This window comes from Heteronotia binoei, chromosome 2 (assembly GCF_032191835.1).
Source record: "Heteronotia binoei isolate CCM8104 ecotype False Entrance Well chromosome 2, APGP_CSIRO_Hbin_v1, whole genome shotgun sequence".
NCBI classification, from domain to species: Eukaryota; Metazoa; Chordata; class Lepidosauria; order Squamata; family Gekkonidae; genus Heteronotia; species Heteronotia binoei.
This window is the reverse complement of record NC_083224.1, coordinates 9,897,300-9,923,495: the sequence shown is the minus strand read 5'-3', so window position 1 is coordinate 9,923,495 and position 26,196 is coordinate 9,897,300. Positions and strand designations below refer to the sequence as shown.

At 47.0% G+C, this 26,196-nt stretch overlaps 1 protein-coding gene across 1 annotated transcript in view; it reads left to right on the top strand.

Annotated features, from left to right (window-relative positions):
* Positions 1–23,912, top strand: part of RAD21L1 (RAD21 cohesin complex component like 1) — a 49,088-nt gene extending 25,176 nt beyond the window's left edge. The window contains exons 6-12 of the mRNA XM_060233461.1: positions 1,181–1,268; positions 2,228–2,235; positions 9,527–9,750; positions 12,981–13,068; positions 17,334–17,434; positions 19,790–19,867; positions 22,636–23,912. Coding sequence (XP_060089444.1) covers positions 1,181–1,268; positions 2,228–2,235; positions 9,527–9,750; positions 12,981–13,068; positions 17,334–17,434; positions 19,790–19,867; positions 22,636–22,824 — 776 coding nt within the window. The 3' untranslated portion in view covers positions 22,825–23,912. The remainder of the gene's footprint in view (positions 1–1,180; positions 1,269–2,227; positions 2,236–9,526; positions 9,751–12,980; positions 13,069–17,333; positions 17,435–19,789; positions 19,868–22,635) is intronic.
* Positions 23,913–26,196: the final 2,284 nt, after the last annotated feature.

Below are 26,196 nucleotides of genomic sequence, written 5' to 3'. Positions count from 1 at the left end.
CCGCCCACTTTCCGAAAGCACATGCCTGACTCCAGGAAGCGTAATGACAGGTGTCACGGTGCCCATGGGAACTGCATTGGTGACCTCTGATACGTTTTAGTTATAACTTGAGGCTGCAGTGCTGTGGCAAGGTTCGATCATTTTGCTTGAAGCATGCACTGCTTCAGCAACAGTGCCTCCCAACCCTTTTGGCACCAGAGACCGGTTTCATGGAAGACAGTTATAATATAGTGGGTTCTATGCATGGAGGAGACAAGGCGGTATCGATAGCAAGCTCTTTATTGAGTGCAGCCTGGTAGGGGGCTGCGCTACAAGACTGGAGTGGAGAACTGGGCCCACTGTATACAACACTGGGTTCCCGCGCAAGCACGCTATTGGGTCATTCAAACCAGCAGGGGGTCCGTAATCGGAGCAAGGCAGTATGGATATGGATCCTACTGCCCATTGTTCCCATGTCCCCAAGCTCAGTCTTCCAGGCTCCAATGAGCCAGGCAGGAACACCATTAATCACAATATTGACTCATATGCATAATAACAATTTTTCCACGAACCGGGAGGGGGGGTGGCACTGGGCTTTTTGCTGCCCCAGGCTGCCCCCCGTGCCCCTGCCCTGTTGCTGCCCCCATGGGGGTCTTAAATGGGAGGGAGACTGGGGCTGTTTCTGCCACCCTTCTTGCTAGTTGGCCAGGAGACAGAAGGCCAGTCTGTCTCCCCCTACTATTTAAAAACTCCCTCCTGAGGCTGTGCTGCCTCTTTCATTCACCTAGGTCCCAGGGCTTTTTGCTGCCCCCCAGGCTGCCCCCCGTGCCCCTGCCCTGTTGCTGCCCCCCATGGGGGTCTTAAAATGGGAGGGAGACTGGGGCTGTTTCTGCCACCTTCTTGCTAGTTGGCCAGGAGACAGAAGGCCAGTCTGTCTCCCCCTACTATTTAAAACTCCCTCCTGAGGCTGTGCTGCCTCTTTCATTCACCTAGGTCCCAGGTGGGCGGGGGTGGTGTGGCGCTTCTGCTTTGTTCTGCGGCCCAGTTGCTAGCAGGCACAGACTGGAACCGGCCCATGGACGGTGGTTAGAGACCACTAAACTAGGATACACCTGGATTGTGCTACGTTTTAATGTACCCCAAAAAGGGGGATTACAAAGGGCCATGACTGTGATGCAACTGATACATTTTTTTTTTAAAGATGATGTGCTTGGAGCTGAGAAGAATATCTTCATTATAGACACAGAGGAAGAAGTTCTTTTACCCAGGAGCTTCCTGCTGAAGATCTTGTAGGTGAGTTTGTTTTGCATCTTCTGAATTCTGTTTATTTATTTCTCAGATTTATATCCCACCCTCCCCGCCAAAGCAGGCTCAGGGCTAGGGTTGCCAATCCCCAGGTGGGGGCAGGGGATCCCCCGGTTTGGAGACCCTCCCCCCGCTTCAGGGCCCTCAGAAAGCAGGGGGAGGGGAATGTCTGCTGGGAACTCTGTTATTCCCTATGGAGATTTATTCCCATAGAAAATCATGGAGAATTGATCCACGGGTATCTGGGGCCCTGAAGGGGCTGTTTTTTTGAGGTAGAGGCACTAAAGTTTTGGCATAGCATCCAGTGCCACTCCCCAAAATACCCCCAAGTTTCAAAAAGATTGGACTGGGGGGGTCCAATTCTATGAGCCCCAAAAGAAGGTGCCCCTATCCTTCATTATTTCCTATGGAAGGGAGGAATTGAAAAGGTGTGCGGTCCCTTTAAATGTGATGGCCAGAACTCCCTTTGGATTTCAATGATGCTTGTCACAGCCTTGATCTTGGCTCCACCCCTAATGTCTCCTGGCTCCACCCCCCAAAGTCTCCTGGCTCCACCCCCAAAGTCCCCAGATATTTCTTGAATTGGACTTGGCAACCCTACTCAGGGCGGCTAACAACAGTCAAACTAAAACAATAAAACAGTAAATAAACAATTAAAATTTTAACAATTAATTAATACCAATTAAATAATATTAAAATAGTTTAAAACGATTTAAAACAATTTTGGTGCTAGTGTTGATTTCATTAAGTTCAACGATGTTGGCATCTACTCTATACTATAATTCAGCTAAAGGCGAAATAGGGCTGTTTTACCAGGCCTTGCGGAACTGAACAAGATTCTGCAAGGCCCTTACTTCTTCTGGAAGTTTGTTCCACCAGTGGGGGGCCGCAATTGAGAAGGCTCTTTCTCTGGTAGCCTTCAGTCTTGCCTCCCTTGGTCCAGGATTGACAGTAAGTTCTGCGATCCAGATCTGAGTACCCTCCAGGGAACATGTGGGGAGAGATGGTCCCTAAGGTAGAGGTGCTCGGCCATATAGGGCTTACACTAGAACGATTGGCTGCACACAAATGAAACTGTTTTGGATCTTCTCTTGAGCCATTTGTGTCACTGGTAGCAGAAAAACAAACTGAATGTACATTCTAGCCAGGTTTTTGTTTGTTTGTTTAAGTCCTGTTTCAAAACCCAATGTAGGTTTCATATTTGTGGTTTAGGCTGCACTGTACACGCCTTATGTATGAAAATGTCCTTCTGGCCTCTTCATCTTTTGAATTCTGTTTCCTTCCTGAATACAGTTTTACCTTTCTCTGCATATTTAATAGTCATTGCATTCTTAATCAATCTCTCTTTTTTTTTAACCTGAGATGCAGTTTGGTGATTTGACTTTCAATTAATGTTCAATAACAATTTTTAAAAAGTGAAGTACAAACTAGGATTTAACAAGATGCTGTTGACTTAGGGTTGCCAAGTCCAATTCAAGAACTATCTGAGGACTTTGGGGGTGGAGCCAGGAGACTTTGGGGGTGGAGCTAGGAGCAAGGTTGTAGCAACCATCATTGAACTCCAAGGGGAGTTCTGGACATCACATTTAAAGGGACCACACACCTTTTAAACGCCTTTCCTCCTTGGAAATAATTAAGGATTGGGGGCACCGTCTTTTGGGGCTCCTAGAATTGGTTCCCCCTGGTCCAAACTTGGAGGGTCTTTTGAGAAGAGGCATCAGATGCTATGCTGCAAATTTGTTGCCTCTACCTCAGAAAACAGCCCCCCCCCCAGACCAGATACCCACCAATCAATTTTCCATTATTCCCTATGGGAATCGGTCTCCATAGGGCATAATGGAGTTCCCAGCAGACATTTCCCCCCCCCCCTGCTTTCTGAGGACCCTGAAGTGGGGGGAGGGCCTCCAAACCAAGGGATCCTCTGCCCCCACCTGGGGATTGGCAACCCTATGTTGACAGTTTACAATAGGGTCCTGCCAGCCTCCAGATGGGGCCTGGAGATCTCTCTCTTTTATAACTGAACTCCAGCTGGCAGAGATCAGCTTCCCTGGAGAAAATGGCTGTTTTGAAGGGTGGACTCTATGGCACTGTATAATGCTGAGGCCCCTCCCCGCCCTAAACCCCACCCTGTCTTGTACCCCCCCCCAAAAAAGTCTCCAGGTATTTTCCAACCTGGCAACCCTAGTGTACAATCTTCTTAAAAGTCAGTATTTTCCCAAAAGATTCACTATTTAGCATTTTTATTTCATGTCAGATTTATTTTCTTTTATCCAGAAAAGTTTATCCTGCTCTTCCTTCAGGAGCTTAGAACAGTGTACGTGGTTTCTCTCTACCCACCCCGTACAGATTTCACTCTCACCACAACCTTGTGAGATATGTTAGGCTGCTTCGGCGGGGGAGGGCGGGATATAAATTAAAAATTAGTAGTAGTAGCAGTAACTGGTCCAAGTTAATTTTATGAGCATTTTAACCTGCTCTCCCCAGTCCTAGTCCAGCACTTTATATCACAATGGATTTAACTATAGCACTCTTATTATATGTGATCACCATCTTCAAGTACTTGAAGGGTTAGGGTTGCCAAATCCAATTCAAGAAATATCTGGGGACTTTGAGGGTGGAGCCAGGAGACATTGAGGGCAGAGCCAGGAGCAAGGGTGTGACAAGCATAAATGAACTCCAAGGGAGGTCTGGCCATCACATTTAAAGGGACGGCACACCTTTTCGATGCCTTCCTTCCATAGGAAACAATGAAGGATAGGGGCACCTTCTTTGGGGGATCATAGAATTGGACCCCCTGGTCCAATCTTTTTGAAACTTGGGGGATATTTTGGGGAGAGGCACTAGATGCTATACAGAAAATGTGGTGTCTCTACCCCAAAAAACAGCCCCCCCAGAGCCCCAGATACCCGCAGATCAATTCTCCATGATTTTCTATGGGGATAAATCTCCATAGGGAATAATAGAGTTCCTAGCAGACATTTCCCTCCCCTCCCCCCACTTTCTGACGACTCTGTAGCGGGGGGAGGGTCATCCTGGGGATTGGCAACCCTACAAAGGGCTGTCCTATAGAGGATGGTGTGGAATTGTTTTCTGTGGCCCCAGAAGGTCGGACCAGAACCAACGTGTTGAAATTAAATCAAAAGAGTTTCCAGCTCAACATTATGAAGAACTTCCTGACCCTTAGAGCGATTCCTCATTGGAACAGGCTTCCTCCTTGGGAGGTGGTGGGCTCTCCTTCCTTGGAGGTTTTTCAACAGAGGCTAGATGGCCATCTGACAGCGATGAAGATCCTGTGACTTTAGGGGGAGGTGTTTGTGAGTTTCCTGCCTTGTGCTGGGGGTTGGACTAGATGACCCTGGAGGTCCCTTCCGATTCCATGATTCTATGAACGTGTTTTAACACATATATTTTGTGTAGTATATTGCAGCAGACATTCTGACTGGTTATGGATGGGTTTTTTACAGACTGCCACAGATCTAACCAGGAAGCAAAAAGCTGCCAAATTAATGAAACCGTATTATTGTCCAGCGAAGAACAAGGATTTGTACTTGAACCATTTGATAGCACAGGTCAGATGTGTCAGATTGCTCTTTTGGATTAAATATATATGTCTAATGGCAAAGAACAGTATTTTATTTCATGGTGAAGCGTTTGGAACAAATTGTTGAGTCTGTTCGGAATTAAGCGATTACCCTGAGTGAAACCATATGGAAACTTAAGTGCCTCTTCGACTGAACACAGAGCAGTAAGTCTTTTTACTGTCAGGTCTGATAAGTCAGACTCCCTCCGAGAGGTAGCTGATTCTGACAGTGCAATTTATTGGAGCTCTGATGCTCAGCGCTCACCGGACCAAACAGAAATGTTTTTACCAAATTTGCTTTGTTGAACTAAAGTTTCAGCTCTTTTATTTATGCAAGAAAGTGCTAATATAAAAAAAATAAACATACAGAACCAGTTAACAGAAAGTTTATAAGAAACAAATCAGTTATCGCATTGGATCACTGTCTGCCTCCAAAACAAGCGAAAAGTCCCACTAAATTCACACAGGTCACATTTAAGGTCCTGTGTTTAAGGTATTTGGACTCCATCCACAAACTTCACAGTAATTTCCATGAAGAATAAAACATTTCTAGACAGGGGTGGAATTCTAGTTGGAGCTCCTTTGCATATTAAGCCACACACCCCTGATGTAGCCAATCCTCCAAGAGCTTACAAGGCTCTTTTTTGATAGATCCCAGTAGGCAGCCGTGTTTGTCTGAAGCAATAGAACAAAGCAGTAGACAAGTACACCTTTAAGACCAACTAAGTTTTATTCAGAATGTAAGCTTTCGTATGCTCTTAAGCTGACTTCATCAGACAAGTGGGAATGGAAGCAGCAATTCTTAATTGCTGCTTCCATTCCCGTTTGTCTGATGAAGTCTGCTTAAGACCATATGAAAGCTTACATTTTGAATAAAACATAAAGGTGCACTTGTCTACTGCTTTGTTCTAATGCTCTTTTTTGTAAGCTCTTAGAGCATTGGCTACATCAGGAGTGTGTCGCCTAATATGCAAAGGAGCTCCTGCTAGAATTCCACCCCAGCTGCTAGAATAAAGTAAAGAACAAAGGACTATCAAAACTTTGCAGGAAAAATGTTTATCTCACCTATCATCCAAGCAGTTAAAGTCCCCATAAAGATTCCCACCTGATTTATTGTAATAGCCCTCTCTCTATTCAGTTCCCTCCTCTTTCCCCTTCCCTTTTTGTAATTTTCTGTAAAAATTAGGAAAATGATTTTTTCCCCTTCCCGTTGTATCTGAAGAAGTGAGCTGTGGCTTACAAAAGCTTGTACTGGAATAAAATAAACTGTCACAATGCTGTTATTTTTCTTATTCTTTTCCCATCAGAAATTACTTGATCCTTTTGTCATAGTCCCATCCCTGCATTCCCCAAAAGAGATAGCTTTAAATTTCTTGTAGGTTTATATTTATGTTCTTGCACACTGAAATAGTTTCACCTTATTATGTGCTTGCAAACATGATGAACTGAGCTGTGGCTTTTCTGCATTCTCATTTTTCTTGGTTACGTGTTCCCCTTGCTTCTGTTGCACTTGTGTTCAGGCGGGGCTATGGCTCAGCGGTAGAGCATCCGCTTGGCATGCAGAAGGTCCCAGGTTCAATCCCCGGCATCTCCAGTTAAGAAGGACCAGGCAGGAGGTGATGGGAAAGGCCTCAACCTGAGACCCTGGAGAGCCATGAAGTGGGGCTGTAGCTCAGTGGTTGAGCATCTGCTTGGCATGCAAAAAAGTCCCAGGTTCAATCCCCAGCATCTCCAGTTAAGAAGGACCAGGCAGGAGGTGATGGGAAAGGCCTTAACCTGAGACCCTGGAGAGCCATGAAGTGGGGCTGTAGCTCAGTGGTTGAGCATCTGCTTGGCATGCAAAAAAGTCCCAGGTTCAATCCCCAGCATCTCCAGTTAAGAAGGACCAGGCAGGAGGTGATGGGAAAGGCCTCAACCTGAGACCCTGGAGAGCCATGAAGTGGGGCTGTAGCTCAGTGGTTGAGCATCTGCTTGGCATGCAAAAAGTCCCAGGTTCAATCCCCGGCATCTCCAGTTAAGAAGGACCAGGCAGGAGGTGATGGGAAAGGCCTCAACCTGAGACCCTGGAGAGCCATGAAGTGGGGCTGTAGCTCAGTGGTTGAGCATCTGCTTGGCATGCAAAAAGTCCCAGGTTCAATCCCCGGCATCTCCAGTTAAGAAGGACCAGGCAGGAGGTGATGGGAAAGGCCTCAACCTGAGACCCTGGAGAGCCATGAAGTGGGGCTGTAGCTCAGTGGTTAAGCATCTGCTTGGCATGCAAAAAGTCCCAGGTTCAATCCCTGGCATCTCCAGTTAAGAAGGACCAGGCAGGAGGTGATGGGAAAGGCCTCAACCTGAGACCCTGGAGAGCCATGAAGTGGGGCTGTAGCTCAGTGGTTGAGCATCTGCTTGGCATTTAAAAAGTCCCAGGTTCAATCCCTGGCATCTCCAGTTAAAAGAACCAGGCAGGAGGTGATGGGAAAGGCCTCAACCTGAGCCCCTGGAGAGCCATGAAGTGGGGCTGTAGCTCAGTGGTTGAGCATCTGCTTGGCATGCAAAAAAGTCCCAGGTTCAATCCCCAGCATCTCCAGTTAAGAAGGACCAGGCAGGAGGTGATGGGAAAGGCCTTAACCTGAGACCCTGGAGAGCCATGAAGTGGGGCTGTAGCTCAGTGGTTGAGCATCTGCTTGGCATGCAAAAAAGTCCCAGGTTCAATCCCCAGCATCTCCAGTTAAGAAGGACCAGGCAGGAGGTGATGGGAAAGGCCTCAACCTGAGACCCTGGAGAGCCATGAAGTGGGGCTGTAGCTCAGTGGTTGAGCATCTGCTTGGCATGCAAAAAGTCCCAGGTTCAATCCCCGGCATCTCCAGTTAAGAAGGACCAGGCAGGAGGTGATGGGAAAGGCCTCAACCTGAGACCCTGGAGAGCCATGAAGTGGGGCTGTAGCTCAGTGGTTGAGCATCTGCTTGGCATGCAAAAAGTCCCAGGTTCAATCCCCGGCATCTCCAGTTAAGAAGGACCAGGCAGGAGGTGATGGGAAAGGCCTCAACCTGAGACCCTGGAGAGCCATGAAGTGGGGCTGTAGCTCAGTGGTTAAGCATCTGCTTGGCATGCAAAAAGTCCCAGGTTCAATCCCTGGCATCTCCAGTTAAGAAGGACCAGGCAGGAGGTGATGGGAAAGGCCTCAACCTGAGACCCTGGAGAGCCATGAAGTGGGGCTGTAGCTCAGTGGTTGAGCATCTGCTTGGCATTTAAAAAGTCCCAGGTTCAATCCCTGGCATCTCCAGTTAAAAGGACCAGGCAGGAGGTGATAGGAAAGGCCTCAACCTGAGCCCCTGGAGAGCCATGAAGTGGGGCTGTAGCTCAGTGGTTGAGCATCTGCTTGGCATGCAAAAAAGTCCCAGGTTCAATCCCCAGCATCTCCAGTTAAGAAGGACCAGGCAGGAGGTGATGGGAAAGGCCTCAACCTGAGACCCTGGAGAGCCATGAAGTGGGGCTGTAGCTCAGTGGTTGAGCATCTGCTTGGCATGCAAAAAGTCCCAGGTTCAATCCCTGGCATCTCCAGTTAAGAAGGACCAGGCAGGAGGTGATGGGAAAGGCCTCAACCTGAGACCCTGGAGAGCCATGAAGTGGGGCTGTAGCTCAGTGGTTGAGCATCTGCTTGGCATGCAAAAAGTCCCAGGTTCAATCCCCGGCATCTCCAGTTAAGAAGGACCAGGCAGGAGGTGATGGGAAAGGCCTCAACCTGAGACCCTGGAGAGCCATGAAGTGGGGCTGTAGCTCAGTGGTTGAGCATCTGCTTGGCATGCAAAAAGTCCCAGGTTCAATCCCCGGCATCTCCAGTTAAGAAGGACCAGGCAGGAGGTGATGGGAAAGGCCTCAACCTGAAACCCTGGAGAGCCTGAAGTGGGGCTGTAGCTCAGTGGTTGAGCATCTGCTTGGCAAGCAAAAAGTCCCAGGTTCAATCCCCAGCAGCTCCATTTAAAGGATCTGGCAGTAGGTGATGTGAAAGACCTTTCTGTGGCAGGAGCCTGGAGAATCCCTGCCAGTCTGAGTAGATAATACTGACTTTGATGGACCAAGGGAGTATAAGGCAGTATCATGTGTTCATTGATACGATATTACATCACTTTATGTCTGGCATAAAAACATGCAATTTAAATCTGAAGGAGGTACCCCAGACATAAAGTAAAAGTAAAGGTAGCCCCTTGTGCAAGCACCAGTTGTGTCTGACTCTGGGGTGACATTGCATCACGTTTTTACGGCAGACTTTTTTTATGGGGTGGTTTGCCATTGCCTTTCCCAGTCATCTACACTTTCCCCCCAGCAAGCTGGGTTCTCATTTGACTGACCTCGGAAGGATGGAAGGCCGAGTCAACCTTGAGCTGGCAACTTGAGCCCAGCTTCCGCCAGGATCGAACTCAGGTTGTGAACAGTGAGCTCAGACTGCAGTACTGCAGCTTGACCACTCTGCACCATGGGGCTCCTCAACACCAGAAATAAAGTGATGTAATATCAGATCTGCCACTAGAGGGAGCCAAACCTCGCACTCGTTGGAAAATATCCAAAGCTATAGGAACACATAAAAAAGGAAAACAAGAATGCGGAAAAGCCCATTGTGTATGCTGAAGATTCCTCAGGCTGGCTAGTCATGTGTTCCTTGCAAATGTTTCTAATATGTAGTTCTCAAAAGGAAGCTAAAAGGTAAAAGAAAGTTACTTGTTGATGCTGTGAAGAAGCTGAGCAAATCGACTATACAGAAGCAGCTTGAAAGCTACAAGGACACTCTGACCACATTGGTTATTGCACCCCCCACAAGAAAGCTGATGATTTTGCAAGAGTCGGGGAGTGTGGAAAAGCTGATGAGCCAAGCAACACAGCCTTTAATTCATGAGGATCTGCAAATGGTAACTGTTTGTGACTTTGGATGTTGATTGTACAAATAGGGGTGCCAACTCTGGAGATTTGTGGGTGGATGGGGCAGGATGGGGGGGCAGGATGTGGAGAGGTAAGTGACCTCAGAGGAGTATAATGCCATAGACTGCTCTATCCAAAGCAGCCATTTTCTCCAAGGGAACTGAGCGCTATAGCCTGCAGACCTGTTGTAATTCTGGGAGGTCACCAGGCCCTACCTGGAGGTTGGCAACCCTATTTCAAGCAAAAGAAGCCAGTCTCTGTTCTTCCATTACACTGCGATGGCCAAACTTGGTTAATGTAAGAGCCACATAGAATTAACGTCAGGTGATTGAGAGCCAAAAGGAAGGAAGGAAGGAAGGAAAAGAAGAAGATATTGGATTTATATCCTGCCCTCCACTCCGAAGAGTCTCAGAGCGGTTCACAATCTCCTTTACCTTCCTCCCCCACAACAGACACCCTGTGAGGTGGGTGGGGCTGAGAGGGCTTTCCCAGCAGCTGCCCTTTCAAGGACAACCTCTGCCAGAGCTCTGGCTGATCCAAGGCCATGCTAGCAGGTGCAAGTGGAGGAGCGGGGAATCAAACCCGGTTCTCCCAGATAAGAGTCCGCACACTTCACCACTACACCAAACTGGCTCTCGAAGATATTGGATTTATATCCCACCCTATACTCTGAGTCTCAGAGCGGTCACAATCTCCTCTTACCCTTCGCCCCCTCCCGCACACACACAACAGACACCCTGTGAGAGAGCTCTTACAGCAGCTGCCCTTTCAAGGACAACTCCTGCGAAAGCCATGACTGACCCAAGGCCATTCCAGCAGATGCAAGTGGAGGAGTGGGGGAATCAAACCTGAAATGCATTCTCCTAGCCGGCCAACGGGGCAGTGGGGGCTTCAAGAGTCACACAATATGTGTGAGCCATGTGTGGCTGCTGAGCTGCAGTTAGGCCACCCCTACGTCACACAGCCTGTTTGAGGTTTATAGTCCAAGAACAAGACGATCAGAATCGCCTGTTTACACGGCAGTTCAATGAACAGCTGTCGTAGCATGATGGAAACATCATAGCGATCAGAACCCATGGCATGAGCCATCGCAATTTGCTTAGTATGTTTTTAAGTTTCAAAACATGACACACGCTTTCAGTCATCTGTCTCTCCTGCTCTCATTCTCCAAGCACGCTGCCTGGTTGGTGAAGCAAGTCCCCATTAGATGTGTCTAACATCCCTTCCAGTTTTAGCCACTTAAGGTTGCTAGCTCTGGTTTGGGAAATCCCTGGAAATCCTAGGGTTGCCAAGTCCAGTTCTGGAGACTTTGGGGGGGTAGAGCCAGAAGACATTGAAGCTGGAGCCAGGAGCAAGGTTGTGACAAGCATCATCAAACTCCAAAGGGAGTTCTGGACATCACATTTAAAGGCACCACACACCTTTTAAAAGCCTTCCCTCCGTTGGGAATAATAAAGGATGGGGCACCTGGAGAGCCAGTTTGGTGTAGTGGTTAAGTGTGCAGACTCTTATCTGGGAGAACCGGGTTTGATTCCCCACTCCTCCACTTGCACCTGCTGGAATGGCCTTGGGTCAGCTATAGCTCTGGCAGAGGTTGTCCTTGAAAAGGCAGCTGCTGTGAGAGCCCTCTCCAGCCCCACCCACCTCACAGGGTGTCTGTTGTGGGGGAGGAAGGGAAAGGAGATTGTGAGCCGCTCTGAGACTCTTCAGAGTGGAGGGCGGGATATAAATCCAATATCTTCATCTACCTCACAGGGTGTCTGTTGTGGGGGAGGAAGGGAAAGGAGATTGTGAGCTGCTCTGAGACTCTTCGGAGTGGAGGGCGGGATATAAATCCAATATCTTCATCTACCTCACAGGGTGTCTGTTGTGGGGGAGGAAGGGAAAGGAGATTGTGAGCCGCTCTGAGACTCTTCAGAGTGGAGGGTGGGATATAAATCCCATATCTTCATCTACCTCACAGGGTGTCTGTTGTGGGGAAGGAAGGTAAAGGAGATTGTGAGCCACTCTGAGACTCTTCGGAGTGGAGGGCGGGATATAAATCCAATATCTTCATCTACCTCACAGGGTGTCTGTTGTGGGGGAGGAAGGTAAAGGAGATTGTGAGCTGCTCTGAGATTCTTCGGAGTGGAGGGCAGGATATAAATCCAATATCTTCATCTACCGCACAGGGTGTCTGTTGAGGAGGGGGGAAGGTAAAGGAGATTCTGAGCCACCCTGAGACTCTTCAGAGTGGAGAGCAGGATATAAATCCAGTATCTTCATCTACCTCACAGGGTGTCTGTTGTGGGGGAGGAAGGTAAAGGAGATTGTGAGCTGCTCTGAGACTCTTCCGAGTGGAGGGCAGGATATAAATCCCATATCTTCTTCTTCTTTGGGGGCTCATAGAATTGGACCCCCTGGTCCAATGTTTTATAAACCTGGGGGGTGTTTTGAGGAGAAGCACCGGATACTATGCTTAAAATTTGGTACATCTATCTCAAAAAACAACACCCCCCCCACAAGCCCCAGATATCCACAGATCAATTCTCCATTATACCCTATGGGAACTGGACTCCATAGGGAATAATAAAGTTCCCAGAAGACATTTCCTCCCCCTGCCCCCACCCCTGCTTTCTGATGACCCTGAAGCAGGGGGAGGGCCTCCAAACCAGGGGATCCCCTGACCCCACCTGGGGATTGGCAACCCTAGGAAATTCGGGAGTGGAGCTGGGGGAGGTGTGGGGTTTGGGGATGGAAAGACTGTTCCTAAACTATGACATCATGAACTGTTGGTGTCACTGAAGGCAAATGAAGACTGTTCAGGCCAATGTTAATTGTTTTTACAGTAATCCCCAAAAACTCTGAGAGCAGAGTCGCTTTTTATGTTACTTGAAGAACGTATGAAGTTGCTCATGAGTCATGCTCTCAGTTTATCTGGCCTAGTGCTGTCTGTTCTGATTGGCAGTGCCGTATGTCCAACAGAAGCCTTCTGCAGCCCTATTAGTAGAGACGTTGTGCATTGAATCTGGAATATTCTACGTGCAAATAATCTACTTTGCCATCTGTGCGGGGAAAAAATGTCTCCTTCACTTGGCTCAGCCTTAGTTTTACTTTTTATACATATGCGTTTGGATTTTACAGTTGGTTAAGGATCTTGTAGACGTTGAATAGTTAATGCAAAGTTCATATTCTGAAATTTTGTTTTAAAAAAAAAAAAGACAAGTCTGTGTTTTAACAGCTGTTTGCCAAAAGTCTCAGAGATGGAAGCAAAAAGCTGCAGCAAAAGCCCACAGCACAAGACAAAAACAAGCGACGAGGTCCCCAAGGTAAGACTTTAGCATCTTCCCATTGCCAGCTAATCCCTTTAATATACCAACCCGCAGTTATTTTCCAAGAGCCCTGTATTTATTTCAAAAGCTACAGATTCAGTCTGCGCAATTGTCAAGGAGCAGATGCTTAAATTTCAAAGATGCCGAATTTTGTAATACATGGTGTAAGTATAGTGCTCTGTGGGAGGTTTGAGGGATAAAGCAAAAGTGCTGACTTTAGGAACTCTGGCAGGCTCTGGAATTGTGTTGTCAGAGGCAGGAGTTCTGTTTGCCCAGCAATGTCCTTGAAAGTAATAAGAACATATGAGGAGCCCTGCTGGATCAGTGGAGTGGTCCATGTAGCCCAGCATCCCATCTCTCACACTTCCTCGGGAGGGCAGCCCTAGTTTTAAAGCTGTCTATGCCAATCCCCAGGTGGGTGTTTGGGACGCCTGGAGTATCACAGGGGAAGACTGAAACCAAGGGGAAACGGTGAAAAATATTAACGAAAAAAACTCAATGCAAAACTTCTATAACAAATATTTAAAGGCAAAAGAAGAAGAAGATGATATTGGATTTATATCCTACCCTACACTCCGAAGAGTCTCAGAGCGGCTCACAATCTCCTTTCCCTTCCTCCCCCCCAACAGACACCCTGTGAGGTAGATGAAGATATTGGCTTTATATCCCGCCCTCCACTCCGAAGAGTCTCAGAGCGGCTCACAATCTCCTTTCCCTTCCTCCCCCACAACAGACACCCTGTGAGGTGGGTGGGGCTGAGAGAGCTCTTCCAGAAGCTGTCCTTTCAAGGACAACCTCTGCCAGAGCTATAGCTGACCCAAGGCCATGCTAGCAGGTGCAAGTGGAGGAGTGAGGAATCAAACCCGGTTCTCCCAGATAAGAGTCCGCACACTTAACCACTACACCATACAGGCTCTCCAGTAACTAAATAACAAGGGCTTAAAGGAATACAATGTGAAAAATCACAATATCAAAAATTCATCCTAATCACATACACATAGCAATCCTAAATCATCCACAAATGTCATTATTCCATTAATTCATTTAGTCCCTTTTAATAGTGTTAGTTTCCGACTTGTAAAAACTCACAACGATTCGCCCGTTCCAACGGGCTGAATTAAAGTGCTGGTGCTCCGAAAATTCAACAGGAAAAGTTTCTATATTTTTTTTCAACATGCTTTTGCAGTTATGCCAAATTTCTGACTTCCAAAATTCATGCAAGAACTCTCCAAACGTGAAGTTGAAGTGGGTATGTCACAAGCCTCTAACAGGAACGCACCTTTACTTCTGTTTCTAAGAAAAACCCTTCTTCAGAGAGGCATATCCCACTGTTCTCCTCTCCTCCCTTTAATGTTGGATGGGTGAAATCTTTGAAAGCGCATTTCCTTCTAAAGTTTCCCTGGCTGTGGAAATTGCCTTGAGAGTTGTATGTCTCCACCACATACTCCACCTTTGAGGGAGATAGCTGTCCTGTTGACAGGTTCTTCTGGGGGCTTACTGATCACCGCTGCCTCTCCTCAGAGCCCACTGTAGGAAGTCCAGGACAGTCCATCTCCCCACCACCACCACAAACAATGAAGCAGTCTTTCCTCCCTTTTCCTTCTGTTGGGGAAGTCTGTGGCGGGGGAGTGAGAGGAGACAGCAATCTTCATTCCTCGGACGTTCGTTGACTGCTTCATCGTTCACCCCCTTCAACTTCACGTTTGGAGAGTTCTTGCATGAATTTTGGAAGCCGGAAATTTGGCATAACTGCAAAAGCATGTTGAAAAAAAATATAGAAACTTCTCCCTTTTGAATTATCGGAGCGCCAGCGCTTTAATTCAGCCCGTTGGAACGGGCGAATCGTCGTGAGTTTTTACAAGTCGGAAATTGACGCTATTAAACGGACTGGAATAAATGAATTAATGGAATAATGAAATTTGTAGATGATTTAGGATTGCTATGTGTATGTGATTAGGATGAATTTTTGATATTGTGAATTTTTGCATTGTATTTCTTTAAGCACTTGTTATTTAGTTATTAAGTTTTTGCCTTTAAATATTTGTTATAGAAGTTTTGCGTTGAGGTTTTTTTTTGTTAATTTTTTCACAGTTTTTCCTTGGTTTCAGTCAATCCCCAGGTGGAGGCAGGGGGTCCCCCCAGTTCGGAGGCCCTCCCCCTGCTTCAGGATAACCAGAAAGCAGGGGGAGGGAAATACCTGCTGGACACTCCATTATTTCCTATGGAGACCAATTCCTATAGGGCATAATGGAGAATTGATCCGCAGGTCTCTGAGGCTTGGGGGAGGCTGTAGAGGCACCAGATTATCAGCACAGCATCCAGTGCCTCTCCCCAAAATACCCTCCAAGTTTCAAAAGGATTGGACCAAGAGTGGCTTGAAGAATCAGGTTATGTTCACATTAAAGAAAACAGAATGAGAAAGGCCAGTATTGGCTGAAAAGACTTCCTGTTGGAAAAGTGTTTTTCTCTGGCACCAGAGGAAGGATTAACGAACAAGTGACAGTTTGGTAGTCTTTGGTGATCTTCTTTAATTCATTTAAACTATGTGTTTATTCTCCCACAATACCTGCGGATAAGAAGTAGGGTTGCCAATCCCCAGGTGGGGGCAGGGGATCCCCCGGTTTGGAGACACTGGTCTATGGGCCCCCATGCCTTTAGGGGCCTTGGGCCAGCTCCCCCCGCCCCGCCAATTTCCCCCCTGCTTGCAGCCCGCCCAGCCTGCACGTGCAGCCACCAACTGAGCCACTCTTTGCCCGACTCGCCTGGTGCGGCTGCTGCTGTTGTCATTGCCAAGTTCGCCTCTCTCTGCCTCTTCCCTGCAGCTTTGCCAAAGGGGATTTTGAGAAGGTGCCTGCAGGCTGCAGCGTGGGTTGCGGGACAGTCACTCTGACTAAGATCATTTCCAACCCACCCACCCACCCGCCCCAAGATTTTGACTGCCTTGAGGCCTCCACAGGGTTTAATCTGGCACTGGTTAACAAGATCATTTTCTACATGATAAAAGCACCAAGGCAGCACGTTTTGATGTTGTGATCTTTGGAGTGCCAAAATGCTGTTGTGAATGATAATTAGTGAAATCTGGATACCTGCCGAAGAATTCCAAGGCACACCATGTCAAAATCAACTGGAAAAGAAAGTTACAGAGGTTCAAGCTGCTTCTACACTGAGACAATTATATGTGTAGCTGTTATTGATCATGCAAATGCAGGTGCGGATCCTACACGTTTCACCTTATGACACCACAATGAAAAGGGCTAGAAATGTACTTTAAAAATAGGAGACTGGTACATTGTTGCAACAGATCACTATAACACTGTACCAATTTACCACTCCCAATTTTTAATGTAAGAAAAAGCCCTCCTATGTATGGGGGAAGATGTGACAGCAAGGAAAAGGATGCCAGTGTGAACAGGACTTGCAAAAACTGCACACCTTCCTGTCCATAGGGCATCCCAAGGCACTTTAACTGTAGTCTTTCCAAAAAGACTATACCAGGGGTGGCCAAACTTTCTTAACATAAGAGCCACATAGAATGCAATGAAATTGCTGAGCAGTCGGATTAGAACGGATAAAAGGGTGATTAACATGTGGAGTTCACTGCCACAGGAGGTGGTGGCGGCTACAGGCATAGCCAGCTTCAAGAGGGGGTTAGATAAAAATATGGAGCAGAGGTCCATCAGTGGCTGTTAGCCACAGTGTGTATATATATATATGTGTGTGTGTGTGTATATATATATATATAAATTATTGGCCACTGTGTGATACAGAGTGTTGGACTGGATGGGCCGTTGGCCTGATCCAACATGGCTTCTCTTATGTTCTTAATGTTTGAGAGCCGCAAGGGAGGGAACGAGAGGTGGAAAGAAGCAACTTCAAATGCATTCTACAGCTGCTGACTGGCTTGGCTTGGAGAAGTGATTTAAAGAGAGAACTGCCTTCTCTAAGCCAGCTGACAGGGCGGTGGGGGCTTCAAGAGCCACATAATATGTGTGGAAGAGCCATATGTGGCTCCTGAGCCACAGTTTGGCCAACCCTGGACCATGCCAAATCAGATTTTGGGAAGACCACGGCGAAGCCAAAGTAAGGGAAAACACAGAAATAAAGATGGTGTCTTTAACAGGCAGACAGAGCAAAACATCTGAGGAAACACAGCATCAGTCATTGATATGAATGGGCCCCATCACTTGCAAGCGATGGCAGTTAATCTTTCTGGGGAAGAGAAGATGTTACGATGTGGCTGTATTATTAATTGTCAATTGCAGAAAGCCGAAGTGACATGCGGGAGACCGTTTGCCATTCTGCCCTGCGGTCTGAGTTTCTGGATGAAGACAAAAGGGATAACAGTAAAACTACTGACGCTATGGTAGGGATTTCCTATTCAAATTGCTGTACTTGGAAATCAAACAGCTATGGGTGTTTTTCACAAGACTGCGATTGGATTTCAGATTTCCTTGATCTGAGATGAAGCCTCACGAGAGGTTGGACGGCTTTAGATTTTCTCCTTGAAACAAATTTCCTACAAAGTCTGGTCTAACTCAGGCCAAAAATAAGACAAAGAGGCAGTTTTGAACAATAGGACGTGCTCAGTGGTATCTGATAAAAGGAGCTTGGGCTCTCAAGAACTTGTACTCATAAACTTTGGAGAGTCCAAGCTTCCTTCATTGGGTACTTCGATTCTCATACTCCAAAACTCCTGTTGCTCTCTAGGGTGCCTAGAATTGAACTCCTAGGCATGCAGGGGTGTGGTTTGGTTTGAAACTGTGGCCCACAGGCAAGCCGAATTTCCCTACCACCCACCAGATCGTTTTCTTCATTGATAATGGCCCAACGGGGCCACTATTTGCCCTATTTATTTTATTTTTGTTTTATTTATTATTTTATTTATGTCTCTCCGTCCTCCCCAGTTGGGACCCAAAGCAGATTACATTCTTCTCCTTTCCTTCATTTTAGTCTCACAACAACCTTGTGAGGTAGGTTAGGCTGAAAGTGTGTGACTGGCCCAAGATGAACGTCCATGGCAGAGCAGGGATTTGAACCTCCCAGATCCTAGTTCAGGGGTGGCCAAACTTGCTTAAAATAAGAGCCACATAGAATAATTGTCAGATTTCTGAGAGCCGGAAGACAGAAAAGCGGGCAGGCAGGCAAATAGATGGGGGAGGGAGACAGAGGTGGAAAGAAAGCAACTTTAAATGCATTCTCTAAGCTTCCAGCTGGTTTGGCTTGGAGAAGTGATTTAAAGAGAGAAATACCTTCTGCAATGGCTGCCAGACAGGTGTGGGCTTCAAGAGCCACACAATATGTGTGAAAGAGCCACATGTGGCTCCCGAGCCACAGTTTGGCCACCCCAGCCCAACACCCTAGCCTCTACACCATGTAGCACTCTTGGGAAAACATACACGTAGCTCCCAATGACTTCTACTGTAGTTCCGTTCCAGATTAGTTTTGCGCGTCTGGCTACTAGTATCTCTCTGACGTTACGCTTTAACTCTACACTTAGAGCACTTTGCCAGTGAGTTTATTTCTGCTTTTTGGCAATATCAGATACTAATTGGGTATTTCAGCCGCCACTGCCATTTCCTGTGTACTACAGGAGTATTCTCTGCTGTTAGTTGAGATCTTATTTCCTTTCTCTGTTCCCACCCTCTTTGCATCCTCTTTGCTCCTTCATTTTCATCAATCCCTTCTCAATGCTCTCTTAAAAATATCTTTTTAGGGTTAGAAACTCTTCAAGAATCATCAGGTAGGAAAAGATAATTGTATTTATGCCCTGGCTAGTGAAGGGGATGATAGCTTCTCCCCTTCTTTAATAGTATTATTCTTAAGAAAGCCTCTGGGAAGTCTCTTAAAACACCATATTCTTACAGAGTATGCCAGTATGCTGCAGGTAGTATAGACACCTGTGTCACGTGACCTTTGAATTCAATCATTTTTCTGAGCCTAGAAATCTTTTAATTCTTCCTCTGCTCCAAAATATAGTTTGTATGGAGCCATTACCTCTTTTATTAGAAGATAATAGCAGACCTGTTACACTTTTAACTGTGAAATTTTCTGCATCTGTGTTAGATTTTTGCAGCCATTCAGATGGGGGCGTCTAGCCTCTTCTGTATTTTAGTAATCTGCTTCAAACTAATAAGAAGCAGTATGAGGTAGAGAGAGATGCCCCGGGGGAAAGAAAGGCATATATTTCAAAATGTAGGCCTCATGTCCTTAGATCTTCTTCCAATGAATCCAATTATTAAACTTCTCTCTTTTCATCTCCCACTGCGAGGAAATGGACGTCTCCAAAGCCTTGGGGCTGCAAAAGTCAACACACCTAGTCTAGCCTTAATTATTCCCTGTAATTAATGTTTTAAAGTAACATAATGAAAACTACAATTTATTTGCATTATATCAGGAAGCTGTGGATATGCGATCTGTTTTGTCAGATGGTTCTTTAGTTGGCTCCTCTGGAAGACAAGAAGCAGAGAGGCAGCACGTTGAGGTGGAAAATGTAAGTCTGCTCACATTCTCAATTCTAGCAGGCATTTTCCAAATCTATGATATATGAAGATATGAAGCTGCCTTCTATTGAATCAGACCCTCGGTCCATCAAAGTCAGTCTTGTCTACTCAGACTGGCAGCGGCTCTCCAGGGTCTCAAGCTGAGGTTTTTCACGCCTATTTGCCTGGACCTTTTTTTTTAGTTAGAGGGATTGAACCTGGGATCTTCTGCTTTGCAGGGGCTTCCGGAGAGCAGTCAAGACTATGAAGAAAAGAGGCAGAAAAAGAGAACTTTAGAGTTATTAAATACCTTCCGGGTGAGGCAGCTTTTTTATTACTCTATCATTTGGCAAAGGAATATGTGTAAGAGATGCTATACAATCATCAAATAAAACCAAAGGTTAACATCCACACTCTATTTTACAAATGTTAAGTGTCCACATGTATGTATTTTTGATGTGTATGAATATATGAAGCTGCCTTATACTGAATCAGACCTTTGGTCCATCAAAGTCAGTATTGTCTTCTCAGACTGGCAGCGGCTCTCCAGGGTCTCAAGCTGAGGTTTTCCACGCCTATTTGCCTGGACCCTTTTTTGGAGATGCCAGGGATTGAACCTGGGACCTTCTGCTTCCCAAGCAGATGCTCTACCACTGAGCCACCGTCCCTCCCCAAAACATATGAACATATGAAGCTGCCTTATACTGAATCAGACCCTCGGTCCATCAAAGTCAGTATTGTCTTCTCAGACTGGCAGCGGCTCTCCAGGGTCTCAAGCTAAGGTTTTTCACACCTATTTGCCTGGACCCTTTTTTGGAGATGCCTGAGATTGAACCTGGGACCTTCTGCTTCCCAAGCAGATGCTCTACCACTGAGCCACCGTCCCTCCCCTAATATCCCGTTTACACTTCCAGCTTCCATCTCCGTCACACCAGCTTTCCAATGCAAAGTGCTTTTCTGTCCCTTAGGGGCCATGTTGCCGTTAGTGTGAACCAAGCAATTACGCAGGTGCTTTTTCTCTGAGCAGCAGAGTGCGAAGGAAGAACGCTGGTTTGGATCCCATGGCATCATTCTGCTTGCGTTTTTAGCATTACGCCGGCAGATTTTTGTCTTTCGTGTCCCGCAAGAGCTAAGAATGAATCCACATGTGCAAGCTACTGCAGGAGCAGCGCTTGTCTTGGATGTCCCAGGCTAGCCTGATCTCATCTGATCAGAAGCTTAGCAGGGTCAGCTCTGGTGGGTACTTGGGTAGGAGACCACCGAAGAAGTCCAGAGATGCTACCCAGAGGCAGGCAATGGCAAACAGGAGTCTAGTGTCCAGATCACGTGATGTGATGGTATCGCTTTACTCTGCTCTGGTAAGACCTCACCTGGAGTATTGTGTTCAGTTTTGGGCACCACATTTTAAGAAGGATATAGACAAGCTGGAACGGATCCAGAGGAGGGCGACGAAGATGGTGAGGGGTCTGGAGACCAAGTCCTGTGAGGAAAGGCTGAAGGAGCTGGGGATGGTTAGCCTGGAGAGGAGGCGGCTGAGAGGTGATAGGATCACCATCTTCAAGCCCTTGAAGGGCTGTCATAGAGGATGGTGTGGAATTGTTTTCTTTGGCCCCAGAAGGTAGGACCAGAACCAGTGGGTTGAAATTAAATCAAAAGAGATTCCGGCTCAACATTAGGAAGAACTTCCTAATGGTTAGAGTGATTCCTCAGTGGAACAGGCGTCCTCGGGAGGTGGTGGGCTCTCCTTCCTTGGAGGGTTTTTCAACAGAGGCTATATGGCCACCTGACAGCAATGAAGATCTTGTGAATTTACGGGGAGGTGTTTGTGAGTTTCCTGCATTGTGCAGGAGGTTGGACTAGATGACCCTGGAGGTCCCTTCCAACTCTATGATTCTATGAAACCATCTCTAAACATCTGCCCTCATCTGGATGGCCGAGGGCTAGCCTGATCCCAACAGATCGGAAACTTAGCAGGGTCAGCTCTGGTTGGTACTTGGGTAGCAGACCACCAAAGAAGTCCAGAGACGCTACCCAGAGGCAGGCAATGGCAAGCCCCTTCTGAACATTTCTTGCCTTGAAAACCCGAGAGTAGGGGTGTCAAACATGTGGCCCGGTGGGCCAATCAGGGCCCCTGGAGGGCTCCTATCCCTGAGCAACTGGCTGTCATCTGCTTCCTTCTCCCTCTCTCTTGCTTCCTTCTGCATCATAGCTTGCTTTGCCCAGGCTTGCTCAATCACACAGGAGCTACAGAGCAAAACCTCTATTTTCTCCGTGGCCCGACTGACATGGCCCAGCCTAATGAGGTCTCATTTATGTCAGATCCGGCCCTCGTAACAGATGAGTTCGACACCCCTGCCTAGCAAGTCATCGTGTCAACTGCAATTTAATGGCTCTTACCACCACCGATGCTCAGGGTAACCCCTCCACCCCCCCTTCTTCCATCAGTAAACTTTACAATTAATACATTAGGAAAATTAGGAAGAACTTCCTGACCATTAGAGCGGTTTGTCAGTGGAACAGGCTTCCTCGGGAGGTGGTGGGCTCTCCTTCCTTGGAGGTTTTTCAACAGAGGCTAGATGGCCACCTGACAGCAATGAAGATCCTGTGAATTTAGGGGGAGGTCTTTGTGAGTTTCCTGCATTGTGCAGGGGGTTGGACTAGATGACCCTGGAGGTCCCTTCCAACTCTAGGATTCTGTGATGGGTTAAATGGATTAGGGTCTTTTGAAATTAAATCAAAAGACTTTTCAGCTAAACATAAGGAAAAACTTCCTGACAGTTGGAGCAGTTCCTCCTCAGTGGAACAGGCTTCCTCCTCGGGAAGTGGTGGGCTCCCCTTCCTTGGAGGTTTTCAAACAGAGGCTAGATGGCCATCTGACAGCAATGAAGATCCTGTGAATTTAGGGGGAGGAATCTGTGAGTTTCCTGCATTGTGCAGGGGGTTGGACTAGATGACCCTGGAGGTCCAACTCTATAATTCAATGAATACAACACCAAACTGCACCATATAGGGGCTTACTTTCTTCTTCACGTGCAGAATTAACTTCCATCTCATCGGTTGTCTGTTTCCTCCCCACTCTGCATAGCACCTCCACCAGACAGGTACAAAGTCTTTCAGTTTTCTGACCCTCTGTATGAAGAAGAACCGTGAAGAAGTTGCAACCATGTTCTACAGCTTGCTTGTCCTGAAGAAACAACTGGCCGTCGAGGTGGCTCAAGCCGCTTCCTACGCTGACATTATCGTGACTGCAGGTTCAAAGTTCCATGCGATCTGAAGGTCGGAGTGGTCTCTCCTTTTAGAACAATCTGCTGGTCAAATTGAAAGCAGAATTCTGCGTTTTTTTTAAAAAAAAAGAAAAGCTCAACGGAGAACCTTTACACCACATCCACATCTCTTCCCCAAATCTAATATTGACTACTCCAGAATAGTCCTGCATCTCTAGGAAAAATGAGCCAAGGGTATGTGAATTTTATGTTTTATTGTAAAAGGAGAAAGAATCCATGTTGTTGTTTCATGTCTAGCTGAATTTCAGGTTTTTAAAATTGTAATTCTATTTATGTTTGTATTTATTGGATTTATATCTCGCCCTCCCCACTGAAGCAGGCTCACGGCGGCTTTTGTGTCGCCTCTTGTGTTGGGTTTATGTATTTCATCTCTGTTCCCACAGTGGAAACAGACCAGTTGGGCTGGCTCCTGTTCTTCACATAGTGGCCTTTTTTTTTATCAGGTATGGAAAGGCAAGTTATTAGCACTCAGAGCACCCTTTCATGACAAGGAAGGGACTCCTTTGCACTTGTGAATGTCTGGATTGCAACCCATGCTTTTACAAAGCTTTTAAACTGAAAGTGTCAACATTGCATAGAGTGCACGATGTTATTTGTCTAAGGGCATAGCCATGTGGTGCTTCTTTCAGGGCATGGTTGACCTTTCATGGTGTATTGGATGGCTCACAAGATTACACAACCAGGGGCTTCTGTCCCTCTGCCTGTTTTCATAATAGATGCAGGCAGCAGCAAGCGCAGCTTTGTATCTTTCCGTGAGACTGTTCCATCATTTGAACCCAAAAGAAAGTTGCTTCCGTACACCCACGAGGCTGCAGACAGGTGATGTTTTTAAGTAGGCTGAAATCAGTAGGGTTGTCCAGCAACTGACTTTGGTCAAACAAGTTTTTGCTGCAAGATCCTGTTTGAACAGAAAATGCGAAATAGACGCTCCTGCAGCAATGAAGGGCCTATTACGCCGGTTGCGGGAGGGTGTCAGCTATCTTCAGCCTAAAATTCTGATTAAACTCATTTTTATGAATAGTTTAAATCATGTTTTGTTCTATTTGAAGTGTATCATTAAACGTGTATTTGGTTGTTTTTACTTCTTTCTGAGATGTCCTGTTTTGTTTAGATAATTAAACAAATGTTGAGACTTGAGAAAATTAAGAACATAAGAGAAGCCTTGTTGGATCAGGCCAACGGCCCACCCAGTCCAACTCTCTGTGTCACATAAGAACAAAAGAGAAGCCCTGTTGGATCAGGCCAATGGCCCACCCAGTCCAACTCTCTGTGTCACACAATGGCCAAAGAAACCCAGGTGCCATCAGGAGGTCCACCAGTGGGGCCAGGACACTAGAAGCCCTCCCACTGCTGCCCACCCCCCAGGCACCAAGAATCCAGAGCATCACTGCCTCAGACAGAGAATTCCAACAATATGCTGTGGCTAATAGCCACTGATGGACCTCTGCTCCAGATGTTGATCCAATCCCCTCTTGAAGCTGTCTATGTCTGTAGCTGCCACCACCTCCTATGGCAGTGAATTCCATGTGTGAATCACCCTTTGGGTGAAGAAGTACTTCAGAATGCAGAATGCAGTATAATGTAAATTGGGAGATTTTAGGAGACTTGTTGGTGCATTTAGGGGACAAATATGGATAGCACATCTTTTTGGCGAGCAGGAAGATTTCAAGTTTAGTCTCTGGTATCGCCTGTTAAAGGATCTGGCAGTGGACAGACCACTGCCTGAGACCCTGAAGAGTAGCTGCCAGTCAGAGGGAACAATAGAGACCATGATGGATGAAGGGTCTGATTAGGAGTCATTTTGTAGAAAAATAGGTGGTGGAGCACTTTAGCATAACTTATTAGCATATGCTGCTCCCCCAGGCCAAAAGCAACCCGATGCAAGAAAGGAGATCCAGCCAGCCCAAGCAGGCCTCACTCCCCTGGGGCTCTCCTGATCCATTGCCTCCACCCAGTCAAAAGGTCAGCAAGCCACCCACCACCCAAAATCACATAAGAAGTGGAGAAAGGGTGGCGCGGGCTTCTCTAGGGGTCAATGAGGGCTGCTGGGGGTGTGGCAAAGCCCCTGGTGGCTGGCTGGCTGCCCGCTCTCCTAATCCAGGGATTGTTATGCAGCTGCACCTAGAAAAAAAGAAAATGATATTGGATTTATATCCCACCCTCCACTCCGAAGAGCGGCTCACAATCTCCTTTCCCTTCCTCTCCCACAACAGACACCCTGTGAAGTAGATGAAGAAATTGGATTTATATCCCACCCTCCACTCCGAAGAGTCTCAGAGCGGCTCACAATCTCCTTTCCCTTCCTCCCCCACAACAGACACCCTGTGAGGTAGATGAAGAAATTGGATTTATATCCCACCCTCCACTCCGAAGAGTCTCAGAGCAGCTCACAATCTCCTTTATCTTCCTCCCCCACAACAGACACCCTGTGAGGTAGATGAAGATATTGGATTTATATCCCACCCTCCACTCCGAAGAGTCTCAGAGCGGCTCACAATCTCCTTTCCCTTCCTCTCCCCCACAACAGACACCCTGTGAAGTAGATGAAGAAATTGGATTTATATCCCACCCTCCACTCCGAAGAGTCTCAGAGCGGCTCACAATCTCCTTTATCTTCCTCTCCCACAACAGACACCCTGTGAGGTAGATGAAGATATTGGATTTATATCCCACCCTCCACTCCGAAGAGTCTCAGAGCGGCTCACAATCTCCTTTATCTTCCTCCCCCACAACAGACACCCTGTGAGGTAGATGAAGATATTGGATTTATATCCCACCCTCCACTCCAAAGAGTCTCAGAGTGGCTCACAATCTCCTTTACCTTCCTCCCCCGCAACAGACACCCTGTGAGGTAGATGAAGATATTGGATTTATATCCCACCCTCCACTCCGAAGAGTCTCAGAGCGGCTCACAATCTCCTTTACCTTCCTCCCCCGCAACAGACACCCTGTGAGGTAGATGAAGATATTGGATTTATATCCCGCCCTCCACTCTGAAGAGTCTCAGAGCGGCTCACAATCTCCTTTACCTTCCTCCCCCCCACAACAGACACCCTGTGAGGTAGATGAAGATATTGGATTTATATCCCGCCCTCCACTCCGAAGAGTCTCAGAGCGGCTCACAATCTCCTTTCCCTTCCTCACCCACAACAGACACCTTGTGAGGTGGGCGGGGCTGGCGAAGGCTCTCACAGCAGCTGCCCTTTCAGGGACAACCTCTGCCAGAGCTCTGGCTGACCCAAGGCCATTCCAGCAGGTGCAAGTGGAGGAGTGGGAAATCAAACCTGGTTCTCCCAGATAAGAGTCCGCACACTTCACCACTACACCAAACTGGCTCTCACCAAACCTACTATTCAATGGAC